The 23,891-nt window shown below is 46.1% G+C and overlaps 2 protein-coding genes across 2 annotated transcripts in view; one reads left to right on the forward strand and one right to left on the reverse strand.

Annotated features, from left to right (window-relative positions):
* The window catches only part of LOC135919289 (alpha-(1,3)-fucosyltransferase C-like), a 464,583-nt gene that overhangs the window by 389,094 nt on the left and 51,598 nt on the right, over window positions 1-23,891 (forward strand). The window lies entirely within an intron of this gene.
* LOC135919294 (peptidoglycan-recognition protein SC2-like) lies at window positions 3,365-11,729 on the reverse strand. The gene is made up of 4 exons (XM_065453032.2): window positions 11,652-11,729; window positions 7,256-7,453; window positions 4,665-4,870; window positions 3,365-3,511 (listed from the first exon to the last, which is right to left on the reverse strand). The coding sequence occupies exons 1-4, from the start codon at window positions 11,719-11,721 to the stop codon at window positions 3,365-3,367; spliced, it is 621 nt and encodes a 206-aa protein (XP_065309104.2). The 5' UTR covers window positions 11,722-11,729.

The raw sequence follows: 23,891 nt of genomic DNA on the forward strand, positions 1-23,891 counted from the left end.
GATTATTGTTTATCAGTTCCCAATTTTTGTTTTCAACTTATTACTCACTTATTACATCTGTATGCGTTACTGCACTGCCCCCCCCCCCCTATGTAATACCCTCCTGCGAGAGGGCCTTTAGGAGTATTCTGAATAAATAAAATAAAATAAAATAATTTGCATAAGCTTTCCTACAACTGCCTGATTGATCGGATATTTTTCCGTTATTATAGCATCAACATTTGATATGTATGGAGGGTGTTCTATATGCCGATGGTGTAGGTGGTTGTTCCGCTTAAGGTTCCGCTTAACCGGAGTTTACAAAAGCATGGGTTCCGTTTAGTCGAAGTTTGCAAACGTTGAGCCTATGAGCGCCTCCCCCAAATTTTAATTTATGAGTTTATATCATCGTCATCATCATCATCATCAGCCTATTTTATGTTCACTGCAGGACGAAGGCCTGTCACTGCGATATCCAATTAGCCCTGTCTTGCGCCAACCGATTCCAACAAGCGCCGACGAGTTTCCTAATTTGATCGCTCCACCTAGTCTTCTGCCGTCCTCGACTGCGTTTCCCTTCTCTTGGTATCTCTATATATTTATTTTAAAATACCTTACAGGCTCTTAGATGCATTGAGTAAGGGGGAGGGGGTAGGTGTACAGGAAATGTGAATGCACTAGTAAAATAATACTAGGAGTACCAAGTCAAAACATAAATAGCAAGAAAAAGAAATGCATGTAACGCACATTATACATGAGTGGTTACACAAAACTCTCAAAATAAACGCGAGAAAACGCACTTTGAAACGTAATAATAATAATAATTGTAATAAGAAAACAAGCTACACGGATGGGTCATGCGGATGGGTACCATTGTGCAGCTTAGCCTGCATTCCAGATTAAGCGAGTTTTCCTGATGCGACGTCGACGGTATTTCGCGCGCGTGAATTACTCAAAATCGGGATGACAGCGGCTTCACTGACATAATTAGGTTCCCATTTCGGTTACGCTCAGGATTTGCTCTTAAAAGTATAACCCTCGACGCTGGGAAGAACAGCTGTGCATAACTGTCTTGACGAAGACGGGATATTCAAACACATCTCGCGGACTGTGCGGCAAGAGCACGGTAAAAAATGCTTCCATATATAGTCTTCTCACAGGGATCCCTGCTTGCGGAATTAAACCGTGAATGCCTGCCTGACAGGCCCCTCATGCCTGTTACAAGGTCTGTGGGGAAGAAAAAGAAAGCCTCATTAGCAATCCAAAACACTTACTCGAGCCACGCCCTACACCGTATCGTGTTAGCGTTACATCGCGAACGCATGTTAGCGCTAAAGCACGCATTTTATACGCTACATGTACTCGAACACTCTAATTAAACATAGTGCTCTTCTCATGCTTGGTACCGTAGAGACAACGTAACGCCATTATGCATTAAGTTAGCAATGACTAAGAACTAAAGCAGCGAAGTAACATTTACTTTTGTTATACATTTATGAAGAGTCATCAAGGACGACTGGCAAGTGGAAAGAAAAAGAATTTGATTTTCATGTCAAACAATTCTATATAATGGACTCGCGTTATGATTATTGAATATCAGCGTGTCTAATGCGACTACAAAGCGCATGAACCTCTCGAACCAGCTATACAGTCTCGCCACTTAAGAGCAAATATATTTACGGTCGGCCATAAAAGTTTCCAGGACGTGGGTTCCCATGACAAGTGTGAATGTCTTCTCTCTTAAAGAGCGACTTTTCTATATTTTCACGGATCGCTCAGCGTAGCTCGCAAAAGCGAACTACAGAGATACTTTGAATTTGTACCACAACCTGTGCGAAACGGGGGCAATGTCCAAACCGTCCACCTCACTATCACCTTTGGATGTGTGCTCTTCGTCGTAGGTCCCTGTTAGACATCAATGAGCATATCAAGTTATACACACATGTCTAACATGCAGGTTTCCCACTTCTTAAGCCGCAGAGCAACCTTACCAAAAAAAAATTAAAAGCAACAACGCGAGAGTGTATGTGGCCGAGCTTCGCGGGAATTCAGCTTTTCTTTGCAAATCCTGGATCCGCGGAAAACTTTTGTAGCCGATTGTAAATGAAGATAGTTACTTGTTCGGGTCAGACGCTCTGATTTCGTGCTTGTGATGGCTGCACCGTCGAAACAACCCTTATTTGCGCAGCTTTATTGCGCCCGATGATTCTCAACTAACAAATAACGCCTCCGCTGAACAGTCACCTCTGTAGTGATGTCGCAAGAGTTGTTCCGAGCTGCCTAAACGCCGCGATTAGGTCAGCAAAAGGCCAGTGCTCGATCAAGGAGGTTTCGTAACCCTTCACAAATCATCTGATAGCGGAACTCCATGGCACGTTTCTGGTGCTATTTACACACGGTCCCGTACGGTGCCGTCGTGATTTCTTGCTTGCAATGGCCTCGGAACGTACCCCGCTTTTAGTTCCTTTAAAATGTAATGTAACCGTTCTGTATCAAATACGATTAGCCTGACCCGAGAAGCCGCTGCCAAACATCAGTTATGCCACGGAACTTACTAGGATGTTTCATTGCGCGGTGATCGTTGTCATGGCTCTCCTACCATTTTTCAATACAAAACTCAAGTGCAGATAAAACACGTTGATGTAAGCTTTCTGGTATGTTTTACCCTTTTCCTAAAGAAAACGCCAAACCTACGTTGTAGACTGTAAAATAATTTACTCCTTTAAAGTGAAAAAGGGTGTAAATGTGCTAACTCACACCCTTCAGGTGTAATATAGATAACTGACACCCTGCGGGTGTGAGTTACAGACACATTTACACCCTTTTCACCTTTAAGAGTGTAAATTATTTTACAGGTAGTTACGACTTTGCCGATGATGGTCGCTTTTCGGGTTTTTCCTTTTCCGGTCACGGAACTTCCGGTATCACCGTTTCGTTCCCGGAAGTGCCGGACACGATCGAGGTGCGCGAGCCGCCTATAGCGCCCTCTCTTGATGGGCGTCCGCTCGTCGTTGCGCAATGGAACGGGCATGACCGTTGAAAAAAAAAAAAACAGTATGGTCTTGATAGAAAGCGCAATTTGAAGCGCAATACTTGAAGAAGGTCCATTCTGGAACACGTTAAGAATGTTTAAACTCTGCAGCGACAAAGCACCACGTACCTGAACTGTTTGATGGAATCAACTGCCAATGGAGCAACTACCCGAGGGACCTCATCTACGGCTATTTTCCTTCATTATTGGACACCGATCGAGTCAGGAAAGCGTAAAAGTAGAGCAAAATATATTGCCGTCAGTGATTATTCTCAAGTACAACAGCGTTCGCGAGATGTTCGAGGAGAAAATTCTTGCTTGCGAATTAACAGATTCATTGATGATTTTGGCGGGTCAGTGGCCGCCATAGCAGAGGAACCTCTTAAGCCTGCCCTTGAAGTTGGCCCACTTCTTGATGATGGCGTAGAGGACGTTGCCCGGACAACTGCTGCAGTTGGCGTCTCGGTGACCGTGCAGTGAGTACCCTTCCTGGATCATTCCCTACGTCCATGAGAGATAGCACCAAGGAAATGAGGCGAGGTTTTTTTTTCATTAAAAAAATCCTAGGTTAAAAAAAATACCGATAAACATATTCCTGCATATACTCTAGAGGCTGACTGGCGAATCGCCAGTCAGCCTCCTCATATAATGAATTCTTGTTCTCTTGCGACGATCTAATAGAATATCACCTTTGCTTTCTACATAATAATCTTCAACCCTACTTTTGCACTTTCTCGGCTAGGGTACTAAATCATTTGTTCCAACACATCCACATCGTTGCTGAATAGGATCGTGTCATCTGCAAACCGAAGGTTGCTGAAATATTCGCCGTTGATCCTCGCCCCTTATTCTTCCCAGTCTAGTAGTTAGAATACTTCTTATAAGCATACAGTAAAGGGCATTAAAAATATTATGTCTCCTCCCTTGACCCCTTTCTTGACAGGTTTTTCTCTGCATTTCTTGAGTAGAATTGGGGTAGCTGTGTAAATTTTGTAGATATTTGCTGAGATATTCACGTACGCTTCCTGTTCTCCTCTACTACGAAACATCTCCACGACTGCAGATATCTCTGCTGAATGAGATACCTTTTCTTGATCGATGAAAGCCATTTGGATTGGTTGCTTGTACTGCAGACAGGTTAGTGGTTCGATGAGGGTACAGCTGAAAATACAGTGTTCACGGAAAGGATGAACACCAGCCGTGGTAGCTTAGGGACTATGGTGCTACGCAGCTCAGCTCGAGGTTGCGGGTTCGTTCCGGGCCATCTTTTCATAGGGGCGACATGTAGATGCGCCCGCATACTTTGAGTATGGTGCACGGTAAAGAAACCCCGGGTGCCAAAATTGATTTGGCCTCTCCCACTATGGCATGATTCGTAATCTGATAATTATTTTAGCAAGTACAACCCGGGTATCTTTTGTTTTGTTTGCCCCTTCACTGCAGAGGGACAAAAGGGAGCACTACGTGGCATTAACGTCAACGACAAACGGACTCAGCAAACTAATTTCGGAGCTTTCAAGTTGCTGCAGCAGTAAAAAAGATGCACGAGTACAAAATGATGCATTTGCGCGCTTCACTTATCGTCTGAATTAACTAATCACGTATTCGCACGCATGCAAATAGGTGGAACGGCTGTCCACCACTCGCAACGCACCTCTTTGACGCCGCAGGAGATCAGCTTCTTGGCCGCAAGCAGCATCTTTTGGCTTGGCTTGGCTCGGTTGAAGTCTCCCACGAAGGATATGGCGATGCCCACGCGGTTGTAGCCAAGCGTATGGGCGCCTTCGCGTCCGAAACCACGGCCCTCGTAAATGAGGCCGTCACCGCCCACTAGAAAGTTGTAGCTGATGTCTGGCCAGCCTGCGTGCAACATTTAACGGCTTCTGGCGTAAAGCAACCTGATTATGCGTTAGCGAACACTAGGAAATTTGTAATAGAAGGATATATAAGTGCTGTGTATTGGATTTCGTTTTCGAAGAAAACGGCAGCTATATATGACTTCTCTAAAATATCGTAGTTGCACTCGACATATATATTATTCAAGATGAATTTATTTTTTAATAGTTCCTACTAAAAGGGAATGATTCAAGAGTGCGTTTGAAACAAACAGGCATTTTATCCCTTGGATAGAAACACGCACCGAGTCAGTCTAGCTATAAACGTATTCAGAAGCTTCGCATAATATTGAGAACGATTCGAAAATTATTTTACAACAATTCCATTATGAGCACTCGCTTTAGAATTCCTTGTTCATGCACTGTCTTAAGCGATTTTATTGTATTAGGCGGGTTCCTGATTCGAATCGCCGACAGTTAGCTGTCGTCCTATTGGGCTCATGTTCGATTCAGTGTCATTTCCCACTTTCCTTTCGGATCGTGTCACCATCTTGTATTTATATTTGATTCGCTCACTGTCATTATTTGATCAGTATCTAATTCGGATTGAAAACCGCTATACTCGCAGACCTCTACATATGGCAAGTTGTATTTGTCGATATCGTTTTGTTGTGGTTCTTGCAAGAAAGCTTGTGCATTTCATCGATTATCTGCGGTCTTCTTGTAGATTAAAACTAAACCCCATTCTAATACAACTGCAAAACGTGAGATAAAGTTTGGAGTTCGAAGTTCGAAATTCACTTGTGGTGCAAGAAGAAACAAGCATACATTTTCAGCAGTGCAGTAGAAGGTCCCAAAGTAGAACTGTCCGGGGGACCTCCTGTTTCATAGTGCATGCAAGATGATGATTTAAACAGCAGCAGGATGCATCCAACAACTCATACACACAGCATAAACTTACATACAAACTCACAACATAAAATAATAAAATGCAGAACATGTGCTCACAAAAAAAGAAAGGTGATTTCATTTCTTATTCACATATTTCAACAAACGAAAGCAAGCACTCATTTACGCACAAGAAGAAAAGCTTGTCAATTGGGCTAAGTGTAATGCGTCACTTGTTACAACGCTTTACGTGCCACTTTTGGCAGGCACAACTTGGTGTTAATTCTTCTGTTAGCACAGAATGCTTTCAAAGTTGTGACAAAGGAATCTATAGGGGAATCTGAAGAGATCCAAGAACGAACTGTTATTCTGGACATTATTGAATTCGGCCAATTTTTCAAATGCTTCACTGGCGGCGTTTTCAGCCAATCAAAGGGCTGTAGCAGCCCTCCTGGCCAATCAGAGCTCACTAGAGGGCGAATTGGACAATATGGAGGAATTTCGCAATGCATAGAGTATCGTCTCCGATGCATACAGATAAGGTATCTTAGGCAAGTCGTTGTAAAGCGCTCTTGCAGCACTGTACATGTGTCGTCTATTGTCGAAGCAGAGATTTATTGCTAACATAAGTCGTTTTGAATGACAATAGTTATAATCCTAAATATCGCTGTGAATAGCCTCAGGTATGTATATAAACGAGAAGAAAGGGGTTAACTGAGGGGCCCGATTTGTACTAATCATATTATGAGAAGCCAACAAACAAGGACACCAAGGAAAACATAGGGGAAAAACATGTACATAATAATTGAATTAAGGAAATGATAAATGAATGGCAATGCAAGTTGATCAAGAACTTGCCGTAGGTGGGGAACAATCCCACGTCTTCCCAGTACGCGTGCAATACTCGCAGCCTATATATATATATATATATATATATATATATATATATATATATATATATATATATATATATATATATATATTACAGTAGCTTGAGTGCCGTAACTGTATGATGTAATAATCTTCATCATCATCAGCCTGGCTACGCCCACTGCAGAGCAAAGGCCTCTCCCATACTTCTCCAACAACCCCGGTCATGTACTAATTGTGGCTATGTCGTTTCTGCAAACTTCCTAATCTCATCCGCCCATCTAACTTTCTGCCGCGCCCTGCTACGCTTCGATCCCTTCCCTTGGAATCCAGTCCGTAATCCTTAATGACCATCGGTTATCTTCCTTCCTCCTTACATGTCCTGCCCATGCCCATTTCTTTTTCTTGATTTCTGATTTCTTGTAATAATCTTATTTTTCATATTTCCTGACTTCCGCCAATCCGAGTTCACCGCAGATCGCTGATTTAATGGCGGTGTCCGCGGATACATGACGATGCTTCACACTTTGAACGAAACTGGCAGACTTTTTAAACCATACTTTGATTGCGCTGACACAAGCGTGCAATTGTTTCGTGGAACGCCTTTCATCGCCGACACAAGCGTGGAACGCCTATCAAAAAGAAGTCTTACGGTTGGTGTCCATGTGGTGTTTCTGGTAACTTCGCACGAGTCGGGTGCAACTGGTCCTGTGCTTGCACTGGGGTCCCGCGGTGTGGTGGATGAAGACGTGCTCGGCTCGAGGGTTCTTCATGGCCACCTCCACTCGCGGAGGCCTCGCGCCCCAACCATTGCGGGAGACGATGGTGACGCCCGGACATTGTAGGGCACCTGGGGGTTTAAGACTGTAGTTAAGACGAGGCTTTAGGTCATGGGCAACTCCCATTCCTCTCTTCGAACGCACGTGAGACGTAGAAAGGCTCTCGAGCAAACGCGAATCAAATCTGTTAATTTTCAGAGAGAAATCGTAATTCTGCTGTCTGTGTGGAAGCAGAATTCATGACGTCAGTGCATTTCGCGAGAATTTCCGGTAACCTTAAAGAAACACTAGAAAGAAGCAGTAAGTCAGTTTAGGTGATAAAACATACTGTTTCAATACTCTATGTTCGTCATTTTTCCGCTATAAGTTTCATTATTGGAAGGGAAGGTGAAGGTCAATCAAGGTTAAGTTTTTTTAAAGATTTGCGCTGAAACCTGAGCACACGGATGCCAGAATGACGTCAAGAATTTCACAACGTCTTTTTTTTTTGTGGTTGAATCGTTGTGGCTCAATAAACGTTGTTGAAACTTGGTATGTTTACTGTTCCACCTCTCTAGAATGCATTGTCGTTCAACTATATATTGACTATTCAAAATGAAGAAGGATCTTTCATTCAAGTAGCGGTGCGTCCAGCAAGAGCCTCTCCGCCAGTCCCAACAACTTCTAAGGCGTCCAGGGGATACATCGTCGTAGTTACCCTTAGCATCAAGGAATATGACAGTAGTGATTATTATAGGTGTTTCCGGGCCTGGACAGGTGTTTCAAAGAAAGCAGCGTTATCTATCGATGAGCGTCCGCATCGAAATCCAGGCTCTACCTATGGATACACGTTGGTAAATTCCAAGTTCTACACTAACCGTATCAGGATCATTCTCTCTGTTGCCTTGCCGGTGCATCTGGCCAGTGCTATTGGACGGTAAGATGATGGTTTCAAGGTATATTTGCCATCCTTGAGGAATGGGACAGGGTGACTGCATTTCCACCTAATAGGGACCAAGCCGTCACGCCACAATGCGGTGCATAGGCCAAGTAGTGCATCTAGGGCTTCTTGACCAAGGTTTGCAAGCGCAGGGTATATGACACTGCCAGGTCTTGGTGACGAAGAACGCCTGCACCCACCTAGCAGCAGGTGCAGCCTCCACTTATTCCATGGCAAAAGGGGCCTCCATACGCGGATATAGAGAGCCAGGGCTAACAATAGCGACAGGTGTGCAAGGCTAGAGCTTCTGGACGGCGATCCTTGGGCAGTATGCCCTTCTGCTACGTCGACTAATTGGCGTCCTTGACAGAGGACTAGAGATTTAATTAAATGAATGGCGCTGATGAGGAGCTGTTCGAAGTGCACTGACTGTTCTCAAGGAAACCGACCGATCGATTCTTACGCGGCTTAAGAGGCCCACAAAAAAGACTTTTTAGCGTTGATTTTTACCAGCGCACCAATGCGACGCTGAGTTTTCTTTTCAATGCATCTGGACTCTCTAAGGTCGCAAACAGATTTAGTCCGTTTGAATCATCGCTCCACTCGCCGGCGGATGTCGAGAAGGCGCTGTATTTCCGCCTCAAAGAAAGCGGTGTACTTCGCCAGTGGTCGAAATGAACGCCTAGCATCCAGCACGGCCTCTGCGATATGAATTTTCAGTGCCAGCGAAAAAACCTTCGCGGCATGCGCTTTCCATTAGTCGTTTAAACACGGAACAATCTATTGTTTGTTGAAGATTTCATGAAGTCGCTTTTGCAAGACCCTGTATCTTAAGATAGGTGGGAAATGTGGACGCTGCCTGTGAGACATCGCGATACGAAAGCTAGGCCTAAACGGCTGCTGTGCGTACGGCTGCGAAGAAATGAGAGACCACCCACCTTGGTGGCGTAGTGGCTCTGGTGTTGCCATGCTAAGCCCATGGTCGCGAAATGAAATCCGGGGTCGCGGTGGCCGCATTTTAATGGGGGCAAAATGCAAAAGCGCCCGTGTCCCGTGCATTGGGGGCACGTTAAAGATGCCCAGGTGGTCAAAATTAATCCGGAGTTCCCCCACATACGGCGTGCTTCATAATAAAGTCGCGGTTTTGGAGCGTGAAACCCCGAAATTCATTTCAAGAAATGACAGACCATGGCATCGATTATGCAGCAAAGTTTGTGGTTACAGGCAATCTAGTCTTATTCCTTTGCAATTTACTTTGGGGCTTCCCCAATTCAAATGATGCGTGGTATAGTGCCCAACAACAATCCATAGGCTAGAGGTACCAGCTAAAATGTCTCTCTGTCTGTCTCTTAACACGACTTGATGAAGAAAGGTGAGCGCTCAGTATAGTAAACGTAAGCTTGTTTTTTCCCGGTCAAACAGACATAATGTCATGAGGCCGCACTGGATGAAGAACATATGTGAGTTTGCACCTTAGGTAGTGATAGCTTTGCTAATGTCATTTTACAAGTCAATGACACAAAAGATATAGAGTCGGTTGGCTTTTTTGTAGGTTCGGTGCAAAGAGAACGACAATGGTAGCTCGACTGTTCAAAACGTATTGGCGAAAGTTGTAAATACGCTACTTATGTCCGCGGGCTTTTCCACTGCCAAATAAACGCTTCCTTGATTTGTCTGAGGAACTACCGAGGTGGTAGAGCCATAGTGTTTGCTATTTAAGGTTCGCAAGAACCGGATCCTGGCCGTTCAACACTTTCAGTGCATGCATGTGCCAGTTATCATCACGCGAACGACTTTCATTAGAGACTTGATGATTTCGATGACTTGCTTATCTTGATGGGGGCGAAATGCGGAAACACCCGTGTACTTAGATTTAGGTTCACGTTAGCGAACCCCAGGTGGTCGAAATTTCCGGAGTCCTCCATTACGGCGTGCCTCATCATCAGAAAGTGGTCTTGACACGTAAAACCCCATAATTTAACTTAATTTTCAATTTGCTGCTCTTTACCTTGTACTCGATCTGCGGCGTCATTGGTGCGTCTGTAATCCACTGTGGGTTGTTGCGCTGGAGGGCGTAAGCCGGAAGTACCGTCACACATTTCCAGTAGATGTGTTCACTCCGTCACTAGCCACCATGTATTTAATGCGGGTAACCGGTTCGGATGCACCAGCTGGAGGAAAAATTGTATTTCATTCAACGGGATCAGTACTCTTAAGAGACGAAGACCTTTAGGTGGGCACGACGCCGGCTCACTTTGGCGGCGGCCTCTTTGTGCGTTGAGTTGTCTCTCACCATTTGTTTGAGGACTTTCAGCTCTTTGTTTTGTGTCGTGCAGTTTTTCGACTAGGTTTCATGGGTATTCAGAGGAAGTGGTGCAGGTAAAGTCAGTTGCGCGGTGAGCGTCTGCATTGTGCTGCCCAGGGCATTTTAGGCACATGGTAGAATTGTGGCATATATCACTGAGCATCCTGACCATCGGACAGTTACGGCATTGATAGGTCTCGGAATGAAAGGCCGCACTGCACTGATGAAGAAAAAGTTCAACTTTCCCGTGTGACCATGCGATGTTTCCCTTGAAGGCAATCTTTACACAGCGCTGTTCTCCTAGGTGACAGAGCTGAATAATAATTCCTTTCTCTGCAGCTGGTTCTGTCACAGTAGAGAGGTTCTTGTCGATGAGTTAGTTACTCATTCACATCGTAAGTCGCAACTGAAGAAATATCGCTGCTCTGCGGCAGAATTCCGCGGACATTTATTGTGCCCAGCACTCACTATATACTCACTATATGCACATATATACTCACTATATGCACATAACGCGGCTCTGTTCTTGACGTGGCCTACGATAATATTCTCTCCAGTGTTACTTCTCACATCTGTACTGTCACTTGGAAGAAGCGCCTTCAATGATCCACATAATGGCTTGCCTGCTTAGGCGATTCAGGTTGTCGATTGGCGTCTCTGACATGACGCGGATGGTGTGGACCGTAGCAGCATTCTTTTCTATCTCCGTCGGTCTTTGCTTAAGACCATAGTGCAGTGACGATTCTCCTCTTTTCTTTTCGCCATGCAACTGTCAAGTAGTCACCGTCGTCGGACACATTTTCTTCTGAAGTAAAAATACAGCAGGGTGTCCTCGATGTCTGCGTCACTCGTGAGGTGGTTGCGCTTCCTCGGAGCACTCGATTGTGTGACGTCTGTCTCGTCTGAACGCCCAGCTGACTTCCCTTCCATCGCCGAAAACGCCCCAAAACACTCGTGAAAATGAGAGAAGTAGAAATCGGCGTTCCACACAAGATTCACTAGGCCGTCTATATGGACACAAAAAAAAGAGGGAGAGAGAGATTACCTGTTTTAACGAGCCCGTTCGCAAGCAACACAAATGCGACCGCAGCGAGCGCGGTGAGTTCGCGCGTCATGGTGAGCTCTCCGGGGGCCTTCCTCGATCTGACGAGTTCGCAGCTGTTGAGCTTTGATGTCGTTCACGGGTACAGCTGCTACGCTTCCAATATGCAGAAGTTGTCACGCAAAGCTTCCACACTGCCCCCTTGAATGCAGATACTTTTGAAACAAATGCTCGCTCGGAGATATCATGAGCTAATCGGAAATACAGAACAAATAAACAAATAGGATTCACAAGTGCCGGTGATAGGCATCGCGTAGTGTACGCAGTGCTTTGCTGGTGGTGCGTCACGCACAGACCTGTTTGAGACAAATAGACTTTGTCGTACAGATTAGGCACGTTATGGGGCATGTTTATTGACGAGCATGACGCCAAAAGTTACCTAAGTCTGATTCGCGGAGGGCAGCATCCTGAAAATATGCGCCGAGAAATTACCTCAGCGTGATTCGAGGAGGACCGTGCCTTTAACCTTGGCAGGACAAAAAAAAACTGCTAATATGTAAAGGGGGACAGCCTGGGGCACAAAGAAATTCGACAACTGGACGATCTAGAATATGTTGGGCACAAGACAACACAAGACAAGACAACACCCTGAGATCCCGGAAGCGTACCCATATCGCGTGGGAAAAAGAAAATACCCTCTGCGACAGCCAGCCATCCGTGGCCCTTCTTGAAAAAAAAGTTGCCTTTGTGCACAAAGAGCCATATTGATAATACACTGCGGAATCTGTCACTTAGAACATCTTGGAGCAAGCCGGTGAACATGGCTGTTTTGGGGCTTGTTTAAAGGTGCGCATGGGTTTGCCATTGCCCTAATAATCGATGTTTTTTTTTTCCAATAAAACTTACAGCTGTCCTACAGCTCTTTGTTATCTAAACAACTTTTTCTCTTGTTGTAGAGTTGAGTTGAGTGGTTGTAGGCTACTGGTGAGATTAGCCTTGCAGTTGCTGCCGGCAATTGCTCCGTCGTAGCGACACTTAAAATAAATAAATCACATAAATAAGACACAGACCTCACAATTACAAATAGTCACTCCTAAGTTCACCATGTGGAGGCAAAATCCGTGTCCTGCAGGTACCTTAAAAGAAGCCGAGTGACCTCCTTCCTACACAACTGGCTCCCGCGCGGGAAAACAATGTCCTGAAGACAACTGTGAGGGACTCCTATCTTCTTGAGGGACCCGAATAACACAGAGTTCGTTACATTATTGCAGAATTTTGTATCCAATGTCCCCTCTTGTGCCTGATGCCTGTAATACAGAGCAGCCAGCACTTGATAAGTAAAATAAAAGTAAAAGTTGTTCGTCAATGTTTGTCCAGTTTGTTCATGTTCCTCTGAGTAACGTGTACAGGGCGCAGTTTTATACCTCGTGTCAATCGAATATGCTGACGAAACTCTGGCTGTGGACACTGGAGATCCTTGCTTGGATAACGACGCTGACTAGAGCAAGGATAGAAGATCGATGCTGGGTATTCATGACAGCTCTAGAGCATGGCGGCGCGTATGTCTCCGTAGCTCACTGCACAAATCTGTTTTCAGTTAATGATTCGATACATTACGAGGTCGTGGGCTCGATCCCGGTCATCCCGCTGGTGTACTGGGTTTCGGTGCATACACAGTAAGGAACCCTAAAGTGGCAAAAAAAAAAATTTGAGCCATAATATCCTATGCGGCGTCCCCCACAACTAGGATTCTGAGTATACCGGAGTTAATACTTTTGGGTAAATACGGAGGTCGTCTTTCGTAATTTATTATTATATTTTGCATTCAATTTAACGTGAGATTACACGCCCCAAAATCAGTCTTTTCTTCTTTTATTCATTCCTTCCAAAATATAGGCAACTGTTCTCTATATAATGCAAGAAGACACTGTCGCTATTAGAAAAGCTTTATTGAGCGAATGGTACAAGAATCATTGTCGCTACGTACAAGTTGGTGTAATGTATACAAGCATACCTTCCGATGTTTGCATCCGCAACTATGGCATGCTCCTTCTTGATCACGGTGCGGAACATAAAGAACACACTTTCAACGTTCGCCCTATATATACTAGGAAGGCTGTGAAAAACGTGAAAAAGGCCAGTCGAGGTCATGCATGCGGCAGAGCAGCATTAGCCCAACAACTTTCTTTTTTTTTTGTCACATCGTACGCCTGATACTGCGAAAAGTCTGTAAAGAGCGTTAAAATCAGATGGCATATCCCGCGGAATGCCGGCCCTCTCATAACCACTCATAAAGAACCAGTAAAAGGTGGTTGGAAGATTGGTGTCCTAACATTGTAGCAATGACACATACAGTGAAGAAACGTAAAAGCCTAATTTGCCACAGACTGAAAGCGTAGCGCGCACTATGCTGCTTCTGTTTCAATCCATTATCTCATTTGAGAACGAATTTTATGCTTAGACAGCGAAGAAATTTGACATATTAATGTAATGATTGAGCTTGGTGGCGCAAGCCACCACCCCACTACAGAAGAGCCGCTCCTAGCATTCATCCAGGAGAGGTCTGCGCGTGTCCATGCTGTGTACTCGCGGAGTGGAAAGCGTTTGTAGCGCCGCCGAGTGAGAGAGTGTGGCGCACCTAGTAGGGCTGCGCGTTTGTATACTCTTTCTTCTTCCCCATCTAGAGTGCAAAATAATTTGCATCCTTACAAGTAAATAGTGGTGTAAATCAGTCTATAACTCACACTCTTACACGTCTTTGGCACGCGCTTATGGCTCTGTTTTTTTCTCCTTCTTCCCCATCTACAACGTAAAATATTATTGTCTTGCTTTAGCCCAACTCAGTTCGAGTATGAAGGAAAAAAGACAGGTGACAGGATGAGCACTATCACGCCCTCACCCTCTAGAGGCCCAAGAACTATACCTATTGTAACATTAGGGCTATTCAGTCTCCCCGACTTGTACAATTAAACCTCTCTCTTTCCTCGTGTCAATGTTCCCGGAAGACTTCTCATTAAGCCCTCTGGAACAACACAAAGTTACAATAGCCTACAAATTTATAGAACCTTCCAGCTGGCACCGGTGTTGCTATTAAGTTGGAATTTTTGACAAGTAAATTTTATTGTTCATGTGCAACAAAAAAAAAAGCCTATACATGAGCTCAACGCATGGCGCACGTTATCTATATCTGAACACATGAAGAATATGTGCTTATAGTATACTACGTGACATAATACTTCCTTTTTCGTGGCTTACTTGACTGCCAAAAATGCATGACCAGAAGTTTTCTGGGGTCATGAATGCACTGCTGCCACAGCGTGGATGAAAAGGGTCTTCACATATGCATAGCATCGGGTCGCTCAGCATTTCTTCGGTTCGTTGCGTGGTCGTTGGCGCTGGACTTTTAATTGAGTTTGCATTGGGGGAAAGCTTCGCGTTCAAGCATCTTTGTTTAAAAAAAGGGACTTTGATTTTTCTTTCTTTTTTTGTCTGCTGTGTCTATTCAATTATGCAGCGACGAGAGAACACCCACCTCACTCGCCTCATGTCCCACATGTATGTGGATCATCGCACTAAATCATTATGTCATCATTAAATCATTAAATCATGTCCGAGCCCTTTACGTTGTTCTCATTATTTATATTTTCCTTCTCTATCGCCCATACTGCAGCGTACCCAGCTAGCCTTCGTCATTCCTGTACTCCGTTTCGTATTGAATCTTACATTGCAGGAAACACTCCGTAATCCACGCAAGTAGCGCGGCCGTAATGTCCCACTCCGTGTGTTTGTTACTGCGGTTAGTTTTGATACGGAACGGTTTATACGGAACTACATTATGTATTGCACCTATAGCTAGTGAACGTACGGTTACGTGAATATACGCATCATTGGATCTTTTTTTTTTGCGCTTCCAGTTTACGACGTACTACGCTTTGATCGCGGGAGCAAGCGGTCACTCAGCTACAGGTTCGGCGGTAAATAGATCGGAGATTTGCGACGCTTTCTATGTAACAATTACGCCCCACTTTGCGACACAAAAGCTTCAGGCTTAATGTTGCGTATAATTACATGACGCGTGTCTGTCTTTCGCGTGTAAGGCAATGCTCCTTGCTTGCGAACATGGAGTTTCTCACTATAACACCTAGAGGGTAATCTGGCGCCACCGTCTATGGGAGTTTCTTAAGGGGGCACCGTGCCGTCATGGGAATGACGGTATATGTGTCTGCGAGGCTCGTGTTGGCTGGTGTTGTAAGAGGCTTCGTCTAAAACGTGGATATGGCTACGCAAATAACGCGTTCTCAAAGTAAAATCTTCATAAAATGTTTCCATTCACGCAGATTACATCTTTACTCGCCCACGATGCATGACCAAGCGAAGAAAAGCCAGAACATACGACCAACTGTTTCAAAGCGAGCGCGAGCCTTGTCGTCTGTCCTCCAACTTTAGCGTCCCGCTGATAATTTTTTACGTAACATGTAGTCGTACACACAATAACAAGTTCTCCTAGTTAAACAAAACATGTTTTCGCGTAATAATAAAGCCAAAACAACTTTTTACGTGCTCTTTTAGTAGAATATGAATCATTGTGACAGACGGAACAGTACTTGCCAAGCGCGTCTTCGAGGTGTCCTGTCTCTACGAGAACGATGCCAATCCGAAGTCACAACATACCGGCATTCCCATGCATACCACAGCGCAGCAGCGCCAGATTTCCGTCTAGGTAATGTAGTGAGAAACTCTATGCTTGCGAATGCGAGCACTGAAGGAAGTCTCTATCCTTTGTAAGGTGCATCGATTCGCGCGCCCCCTAGTGTGCGCGCATCACAACGCACCCTACTTTGTAGCATTGATTGCTACGTTTGAAGCACAATGTACAGGCGCCGACAAAAGTGGTATACTCCACGCAGATTGCTACTGCAGCGGCGTCGCTCGGCATTTTGGCGAGCTGAAGCACGAAACATTGACACGAGTCAAGCGACATGCTTGCACATAATTAAGGGCACCCATTGGCTGTCTCGATCCCAGATGCTGCCTGGCCTGTAGATGGCGTTGCGATGCAGTTTGCCGTTGCTCCGGCTCCCGCTGCGTGCAGTATACCACTTTTGTCGGCGCCCGTACGTGAACGATAGCATTTCCAGTCATCTATCAGCTAGGATACTTGCGCAGAGTCCACCTATCTCCATATCTCCTTGGACATCAGCGGTTCCAGGGCACGCTTGCCCCCTGGTGCGGAGATCGACCCACACTGGGACATATCACGTGACAGTGTGGGAGTCACCTTCAAACAGCCGACTCGCCATTCACGCTAACCTCGAAACTGCTCGTTGCCGTGGGAGACGCGACTCGCGGACTGCGATCTGGACCAGGCAAACAGCGCTTCTTGATCTGACCCGTGTGAGCAGCCCGCGCCAGTAGAGCCCTGGACGAAGGGCCTCATCCCTTAGGCAGCCTCTTCCTTTCCGTTATTTCCTATCTTCTTCAATAAAGTTTTCCACCACACGTACCTTTCATTTCACTTTCCCTCTTGCCTCATTGTAACTCTCATGTACATTCTCTTTCGCAGTTGCACGCTCGTGCGGTTTTAACGCGACAGCGTTAAGGAGCTCGTGTCGCAGAAAAGCCGGTGTCGTCGGCGTCGGTGTCGGAGTCAGCGGCGTTGGCCGTGAGCGATAAATCCCAGAAGGCACTTCATAAATAAAAAACATCTTGCAAGATGGGCTGTTGGGAATCGAACCAGGGTCTCCGGAGTGTGAGACGGAGACGCTACCACTCAGCCACGAGTTTTTTTTTTTTCTTTATTGCCTGACTTTGACAAAGAAAGAACAGCAATAGCAATACATAAAACAAAACATAAAAGATACAATGGACACGTCGTATTGACATAAACAGCCTGGTGGGAGGCTGGCTTCGTCACATTAAAATTCATTTAGAGCCATCAATGGCTCCACCCTTGACAGCCACTCGGGGGTATCCCCACCGGCCTTCAAAATCTCAACAAACCGATGCACAGTTTCACGGAAATAAATTCGCGTTGGTCGTGCGTCGGGATCGCAGTAGTATCCTGCCATTCGAGAGCGCCAAATACTGTGGAGGCCAATTAAGATTATTAAATCAAACGGAAAACCATCCTCGTTGGCAATGGGTAGATACCGTATTCCATGAGGGTCGAGGGGAAACTGTTTCTTTAACGTTCTTTGTAGTACGTCCCAAAAAAATACCCCTCCCCAACAATGAAGAAAAACGTGATCTATCGTTTCTGGTTGTTTGCAGATAAGGCAGTGAGATCCCCATGGAAGAAATAAGCCCTTTTCCTGTAAAAACATTTTTACTGGCAATGTTCCAGTGTGTAACTTAAAAAAGAAGGTTTTAATTCCGAGTTCGTTCCTTCGAAGCAGGACAAAATCGCCTCTAGTGAATGCGGTGTTGCCTTCGAAACCTGCCGTAGAAAGTTATACTGCGGTGTATATCGGTACTTATGACCATATAACTTACAGAAGTCGCAGTTTTACGAGTAGCGAAGTACGTTGCCGCTAAATTTCTTCTGCGCTCTGCGCACACGCAGAGCCATCTTGCGACAAACACAGAAGGCCCCCTCCTCGCAATGTACGGCGCTGCCCCGACACGTGGCGCGCTACTCACCCCATGACCGCGTCCGCATTCATGGCGCGTCGGGGCCCGGCTATCTCTGCCGATCGCGACGTTTGGCTGGCGTAGCGCGTTTGAGTGGGTGGTGCGAACAGGATGCGATAACGCTATGGCGTTCCACTCTTGAAGGTGAAGCTTAGGCCCGTATTCAGAAACAGAACTTAAGTAGGGCGTCAATAAGTGCGGGAAAAGTACAAGTGTTAGGAAAGTTTTAGGCGAGTTCTTCAAAAACGACACTTAAGTACAGTAAAAGCTCGTTAATTCGAACCGCAAGGGGAAGCCGCTTCAGTTCGAATTAACGAAAGTTCGAACTAACGAAAGTGAAGGAGGGCAACAGTACACTGCGATTTGGATGCAGTAGGGCATGTCAGAAATTTGGTGCCTCAGAAAGTGATGGCGTGTGCCGTGGGCACACGCCATCTTCAAGTCGAAGCTCTGGGTCCGACTGTGCCACACCACCGATGTCCACCGAAACGAACGTTAGCCGAGGCTTAACACCATCACAATGAATCGCGACGGCCGATACCTCCTAAGCTGAAAACAGAGGTGCACAACCGATGAAGACTGCCGAGACAAAGACGCTGAACATGTGAAGGTGGCGAAGGCCCTGATTCGTTGGTTCTTGATTGCAAGCGCAACTGCGACGTACTTGATTCGCTGTGTTTTGGAGCTTGCCGTGCCATCTCCGCACAACATTAGCAGCTGTACAAGATTTGCAAAGCCTCCGAGATTCGCAATGGGCAAGAAGTCTCGAAGGTTACGTAGAACGGAGAGGCGGCTGCCGCCGCTGCCTTCTGGCTGACCCCGCTTCGGTTAGATTTTTTTCCGATTTTGCCTTCTCTCGCCGTTCTCTCCGTTTCGGAGGCAATACAGCCTTGTGTGTAGGCAGTAGGCACGTTTCTCTGGCCGTGTGCCAGGCCAGCGTAGTTCGAATTATCCGTGAAGGTACCTTCTCGCGTTCGAATTAACGGACTTTTTTATGCATAGACTTCTGTGGAGCTTGGCCGGACCAGATCGTACAGTTCGAATTATCCATAAATTCGAATTATTGAAGTTCGAATTAACGAGCTTTCACTGTATCACTTTCGAAAGTAACACTTTTCGAGTAAAGTATGTCGTCTGGTGTCGAGGATACGTAAATATTTGACGTGTACGATAGGTTCAATCGCAAAAAAATAATTTTTGCAGCAGAGTAATGTGGATATAACTGTTGCAGTGCTTGCTCGCGCATTCTTCTGAGTAAAATACAAAGAACGGTTTGATTTTAGCGCTTTACTCAAACTCGTCTGGCCACAAGTTCACGTTGGCTCTCGCAGCCACTGCGGTTCTGCGTGTCGCCGTCCCGACTTTTTTGTTTTGTTTTGTTTTGCTGCTGAAAACTTGCGGTGTTCTTGCGCAGAGAGTGTGTGGCCGTTGCATGTTTTCAACCCACGCGGACGATGGAAAAAAGGAAAACAATCTTTTCCGAGGAAGAACGCACCGTGCTCCTTGAATTCGTTTCGCGCCATCGCAGCCTTTCGACAGTGAAAAACCTCCGCGTCATCTCCTCCGGGACTACTGATGGGTACATGAGTGCGGTCAATGCACCCGCTCACACCAGGGAACCGTGCGATGGCGTAGAACTCCTCCATTACTGATGCCAAATAATTACCATTTCGCAACTTCACGATCTGCGGGAACAAAATCATTCTTGACATTCGTGCAATGATTCGAGACACAGTTGCTTGCGAAACGTTAACGAGGTTCCCGGTGACAACCTCAAATGTTCCGGCGCCGTAGAATCGCAGCACGATTAGAAGCTGGAGCAGCGGCGGTACGGGGTGACCGCGTTCATTGTCTGTGGGGACCAGTGGCAGCATTTCCAAAAGCCGTAGCACTGCTTGCTTGGAAAAGTGGTACCGCCACGAGAATCCCGCGTCGTTGCATGCTTCCATGGGATTCCGTCGGTCCTTAAGCCGTGGCCGTAATGGCGACACGTATCGGTATGCCTCATCCTTCGTAATATTGCGCACACGTCCGGCGAAATCAGCAAAGTCGTCGAGGCTGCCGTAGTAGGCGGCCTTCTTGCTCGCTGGCGAGACTAGCGAAAGTCACACTTAAGGTTGCCAATGACCGTACTTTACTTTCCGGCACTCAAGTGTCGATTTAAGTTTACTTTAAGTACAAGATTTGTCCATGAAAGGCGCTAAGCATCGATCGCGACTACTTAAGTTATAAGTTAAGGGTAAGTTCCGTTTGTGAATACGGGCACTAAACCCTTAAACGACCGCCAATTTTTACAACTGAAGCTAGTCTACTAACGTTGCTCCGTACAGCAGCCACTCGATATCGCAACAGTTTCTTTCCGGATCCAATTAGTAGCAAACACTAGAACAACAGCGTTTTAGGCGTACATTTACTCTGCATTAAAACGTTAGACTAAAAGATAAAAAGCAAAGATAAAGAACTCGAGAACTGAATCTGCATATTGAGCTCGCCCGCCACACTGTTTCGATATAGTGAAAAAACTTCCAATTTAGCCAGAACAATCGTGGAGGCCTTGTAAAGTAGCGTACGGTAGCAGCACAACCAATCGTTGGCTCCATTGACAGTGGAAGTAGCCGTACGTACTATCTTATGCTAAAACTTTTGTTCGCGACGAAGTGAAACGCCCAGACATCAGAAGGGATTTTGAGGCATTGTAGCCACGTGCCTTCTCCGTAGCTCCGTGAAGAGGCGAATGGTACATGCACACATGCGACTATACGTGTTCGCCTCGCAACAGAACGAACGTTGTACGTGGAGCGCCTGCGGCGGATGACTAGGTGGTGGCACTGCACTGTGATTATTACGGCTGCAACACGCTGTTTGCAAGCACAACGTATGTGTTCATTTACGCGTAGAGGCGCATAGGAGCCGCCTGGAGCTCCCATAGCCTACTGCTCGAACGGTAATGCACTCCTAAGCGGTTAACTGTTCTTGAGTGGAGGACGTGTACGCAACCCGTTGCTTTTTAATGCCTGAGCATTCTTTTGTGAGTACACCAGCTCCATCACGCGAGAAGTCGCGTTAAAAGTAATTAGCTTGCATCTGCATAAAAATCCGAAATTTGCGAATACATTTCATCCTTATAATAGAGTAAATGTAGATGATTGGCATCGTTATAAGCGAATGAGAACTATTTGAACCGGAAAAAAAAAATCCCAGTGTCCTTCCACTTTGCCAAGATGGACGATCAACGAAGCTGTGTAGGTGGGCTCCTTATTCCCGAACTGCACCTCCGCCGCGGGTCACACCGGTATTGCACTACCTTTGGGATCGGCCAGCGTTTCCCGGTAAACATTACGGTTACATAAGCTCCAGTTATCGGGAAGCATGAGAAGCAGTCAGGGATCTTTGAATGCTATCGCGTTCCACTCTTAAACGCGAAGCTTAAGCGTCCTCCCAATTTTTCTTTCCCACTCTTCGCAATAACCACCTTCTTTTCCTGGATAAGTTTGCTGCCTTTGTTCTTGCCTCTTGGTCCCCTCCCCCTCCTCTGTAACACAAACCTCTTTCAGTCTTTCAGTCATCATTGATTCGTGAGTCGCAAAGTACGAAAGGATAGGGCATATACAGCTTTGGTCGATCGGAAAAGCCAGAAGAAAACACTGGGTGTTTACGTGCTAGACTGTACACTATATTTGGGGACAACCTCTAAGAAATAAGAATGGGCTCCGCCCATTCATAAAAAAAAAGCATACTGTTTCTTCCATCTGTACAAATAGGCGTGTATCTGTGTGACATCACTGAAAAAAGCTATTGTAATTGGCTGGTGCATCTGCACAAATCGGCTGAGTTGGATAGTGGTTAATTAGCAATTTCAGTGTTATCATCAAATATACAGTATTCTCTCTCTCTCTCTCTCTGCGTCAATATTCGTCGGTACACGATTGCAAATAACGCGATTTAGTACAGCCGAAGGCATGACGGCCAAACAAAAACAGCCTGGTCGGACGTCATCCTACCATTTGGACAGGCCTTGGACGCAGCGATTACGTTTCTTCCTCTTCCTCCTGAATACGACCAATGTTCCTCCCTCCCACTCGTTCCTCGTCTGTCTCTCTTGCTAAACCTGCGCTAGACAAATTTTTCCAGTCCGAAACTACCCTGCTATGCACCCTAACCGCAGACAGCACCTTTGACAGCCAGCGCCATCTCTCAACTACTAACCAAAGCGCTTTTCTCGCATGGCTACTGTCTCCCGAGATCTGTAGGTGCAATGCGCCCTCGGGCGCAGTGCCAAATCTCATAGGCGTGAGTTAGTTGAACAAACTATGCAGAGATGGCGTTCAGGCGGCAACTTGCAGGTTAATCCAGGTTTGATTTACAGTGTTATCTTTCTGTGTGAGTGAGTGAGTGAAAAAACTTTATTTTGTCCACTATAGACGTAAGCAAACGCCACGCCACCTGGCTAGGCCCACTTGGGGACCATCAGGTGGAACCTGACGGCCCTGTCGCGAGCCCTCCAGACTGCCAGGGTTTGAGAGGTCTGATCCTGGGCCCTAATCAGCTTCTTCATTTCCTCTGTGTCTTTTTTTTTCAAGAAATGCCAGTATATTACCGCAGTGCTAAAGATTCAATGACGATCTGATTTGGTAGTGTGCTTCATTGCTCGTTGGACGCAAATGAACCACTGACATTCCGCACGAATATGACAGGAAAACCAGACTAATTCTTTCAATATTTATTTAGTTATTTATTGTGATTACTCTGGATGACGAGAAGAGTTAGTAATAAGAAACGGTACTTCGCAATTAGTAACGTTCTTAAAAGATGTTGGTGAGCTGAAGGTATAGGCCATTATTCTTATAGACGAGGTACTTTCGCAGGTACATGCACGAAGATAGACACTCTGATTTGTCGCCTCCAATGTCTTATCTGTACCTTGTTTCATGCCAAAGCAATCTTTTTACTGTGAGGTACATAAAGAAGTCTGAGTCGGCTCACGAGGCCGCGCGTGACCTCACCGACCGCGCTTTCTCTGCAAGAAGCACCGACTCCCCTCCTCCCTACGACCACAGAGACGCTCCCGCTACTCACAACGAGATTATTAAATTCTTCTGCATGTCTAGAAGGGTCTTTCCACCCCCTCACCCCAAGTTGAATAGGGCGCAAGCCGTGTCGCTTAGGCTTCTGCAGACCAGCACGTATCCGTGTCTGTCCGTTCTCCACGAGGCTTACCCCGACGTGTATCGCGACGACGTCTGCCCCTCCTGCGGGCAGACCTCCACTATAGCGCACATGCTCTGGCAGTGCGGGTCGACATACCCCAAGTTCATCAAGGAGGCGTGGGACTCGCTTTTGCGTAGCCCCGCTCTAGAAAAGCAAATCCTGGCTGTCCGGCGTGCTCGCGACCGGGCCGGTGGGCTAGACCTGCCGGTCCCGACGTGGGACTAGCCGGGTGCGCGACGAGTTCGCGTCCTCGCCGGACTTGCAATAAAGTTTCTTCACTCACTCACTCAAGTCTGAGCGTGCCGCATCTGAACTCTTAAACGGGTACGTAAAGGGATCCTTGAGATGCTTCGGGGGACGGTAAAGAAAATGACAGTTGACAAGGCGTAGTTGAGACATTGGAGG

Source organism: Dermacentor albipictus, chromosome 7, assembly GCF_038994185.2.
Source record: "Dermacentor albipictus isolate Rhodes 1998 colony chromosome 7, USDA_Dalb.pri_finalv2, whole genome shotgun sequence".
Classification (NCBI taxonomy): Eukaryota; Metazoa; Arthropoda; class Arachnida; order Ixodida; family Ixodidae; genus Dermacentor; species Dermacentor albipictus.

Bases quoted from the DNA above. Each gene is read 5' to 3' on its own strand.
- LOC135919294 (XM_065453032.2), bottom strand. From the start codon at position 11,721: ATGACGCGCGAACTCACCGCGCTCGCTGCGGTCGCATTTGTGTTGCTT. The intron at 7,454-11,651 runs GTAATCTCTCTC...TTAAACCCCCAG, and splicing joins GAACGGGCTCGTTAAAACAG to GTGCCCTACAATGTCCGGGC. The intron at 3,512-4,664 runs GTGCGTTGCGAG...TCATGGACGTAG, and splicing joins TCTCCTGCGGCGTCAAAGAG to GGAATGATCCAGGAAGGGTA.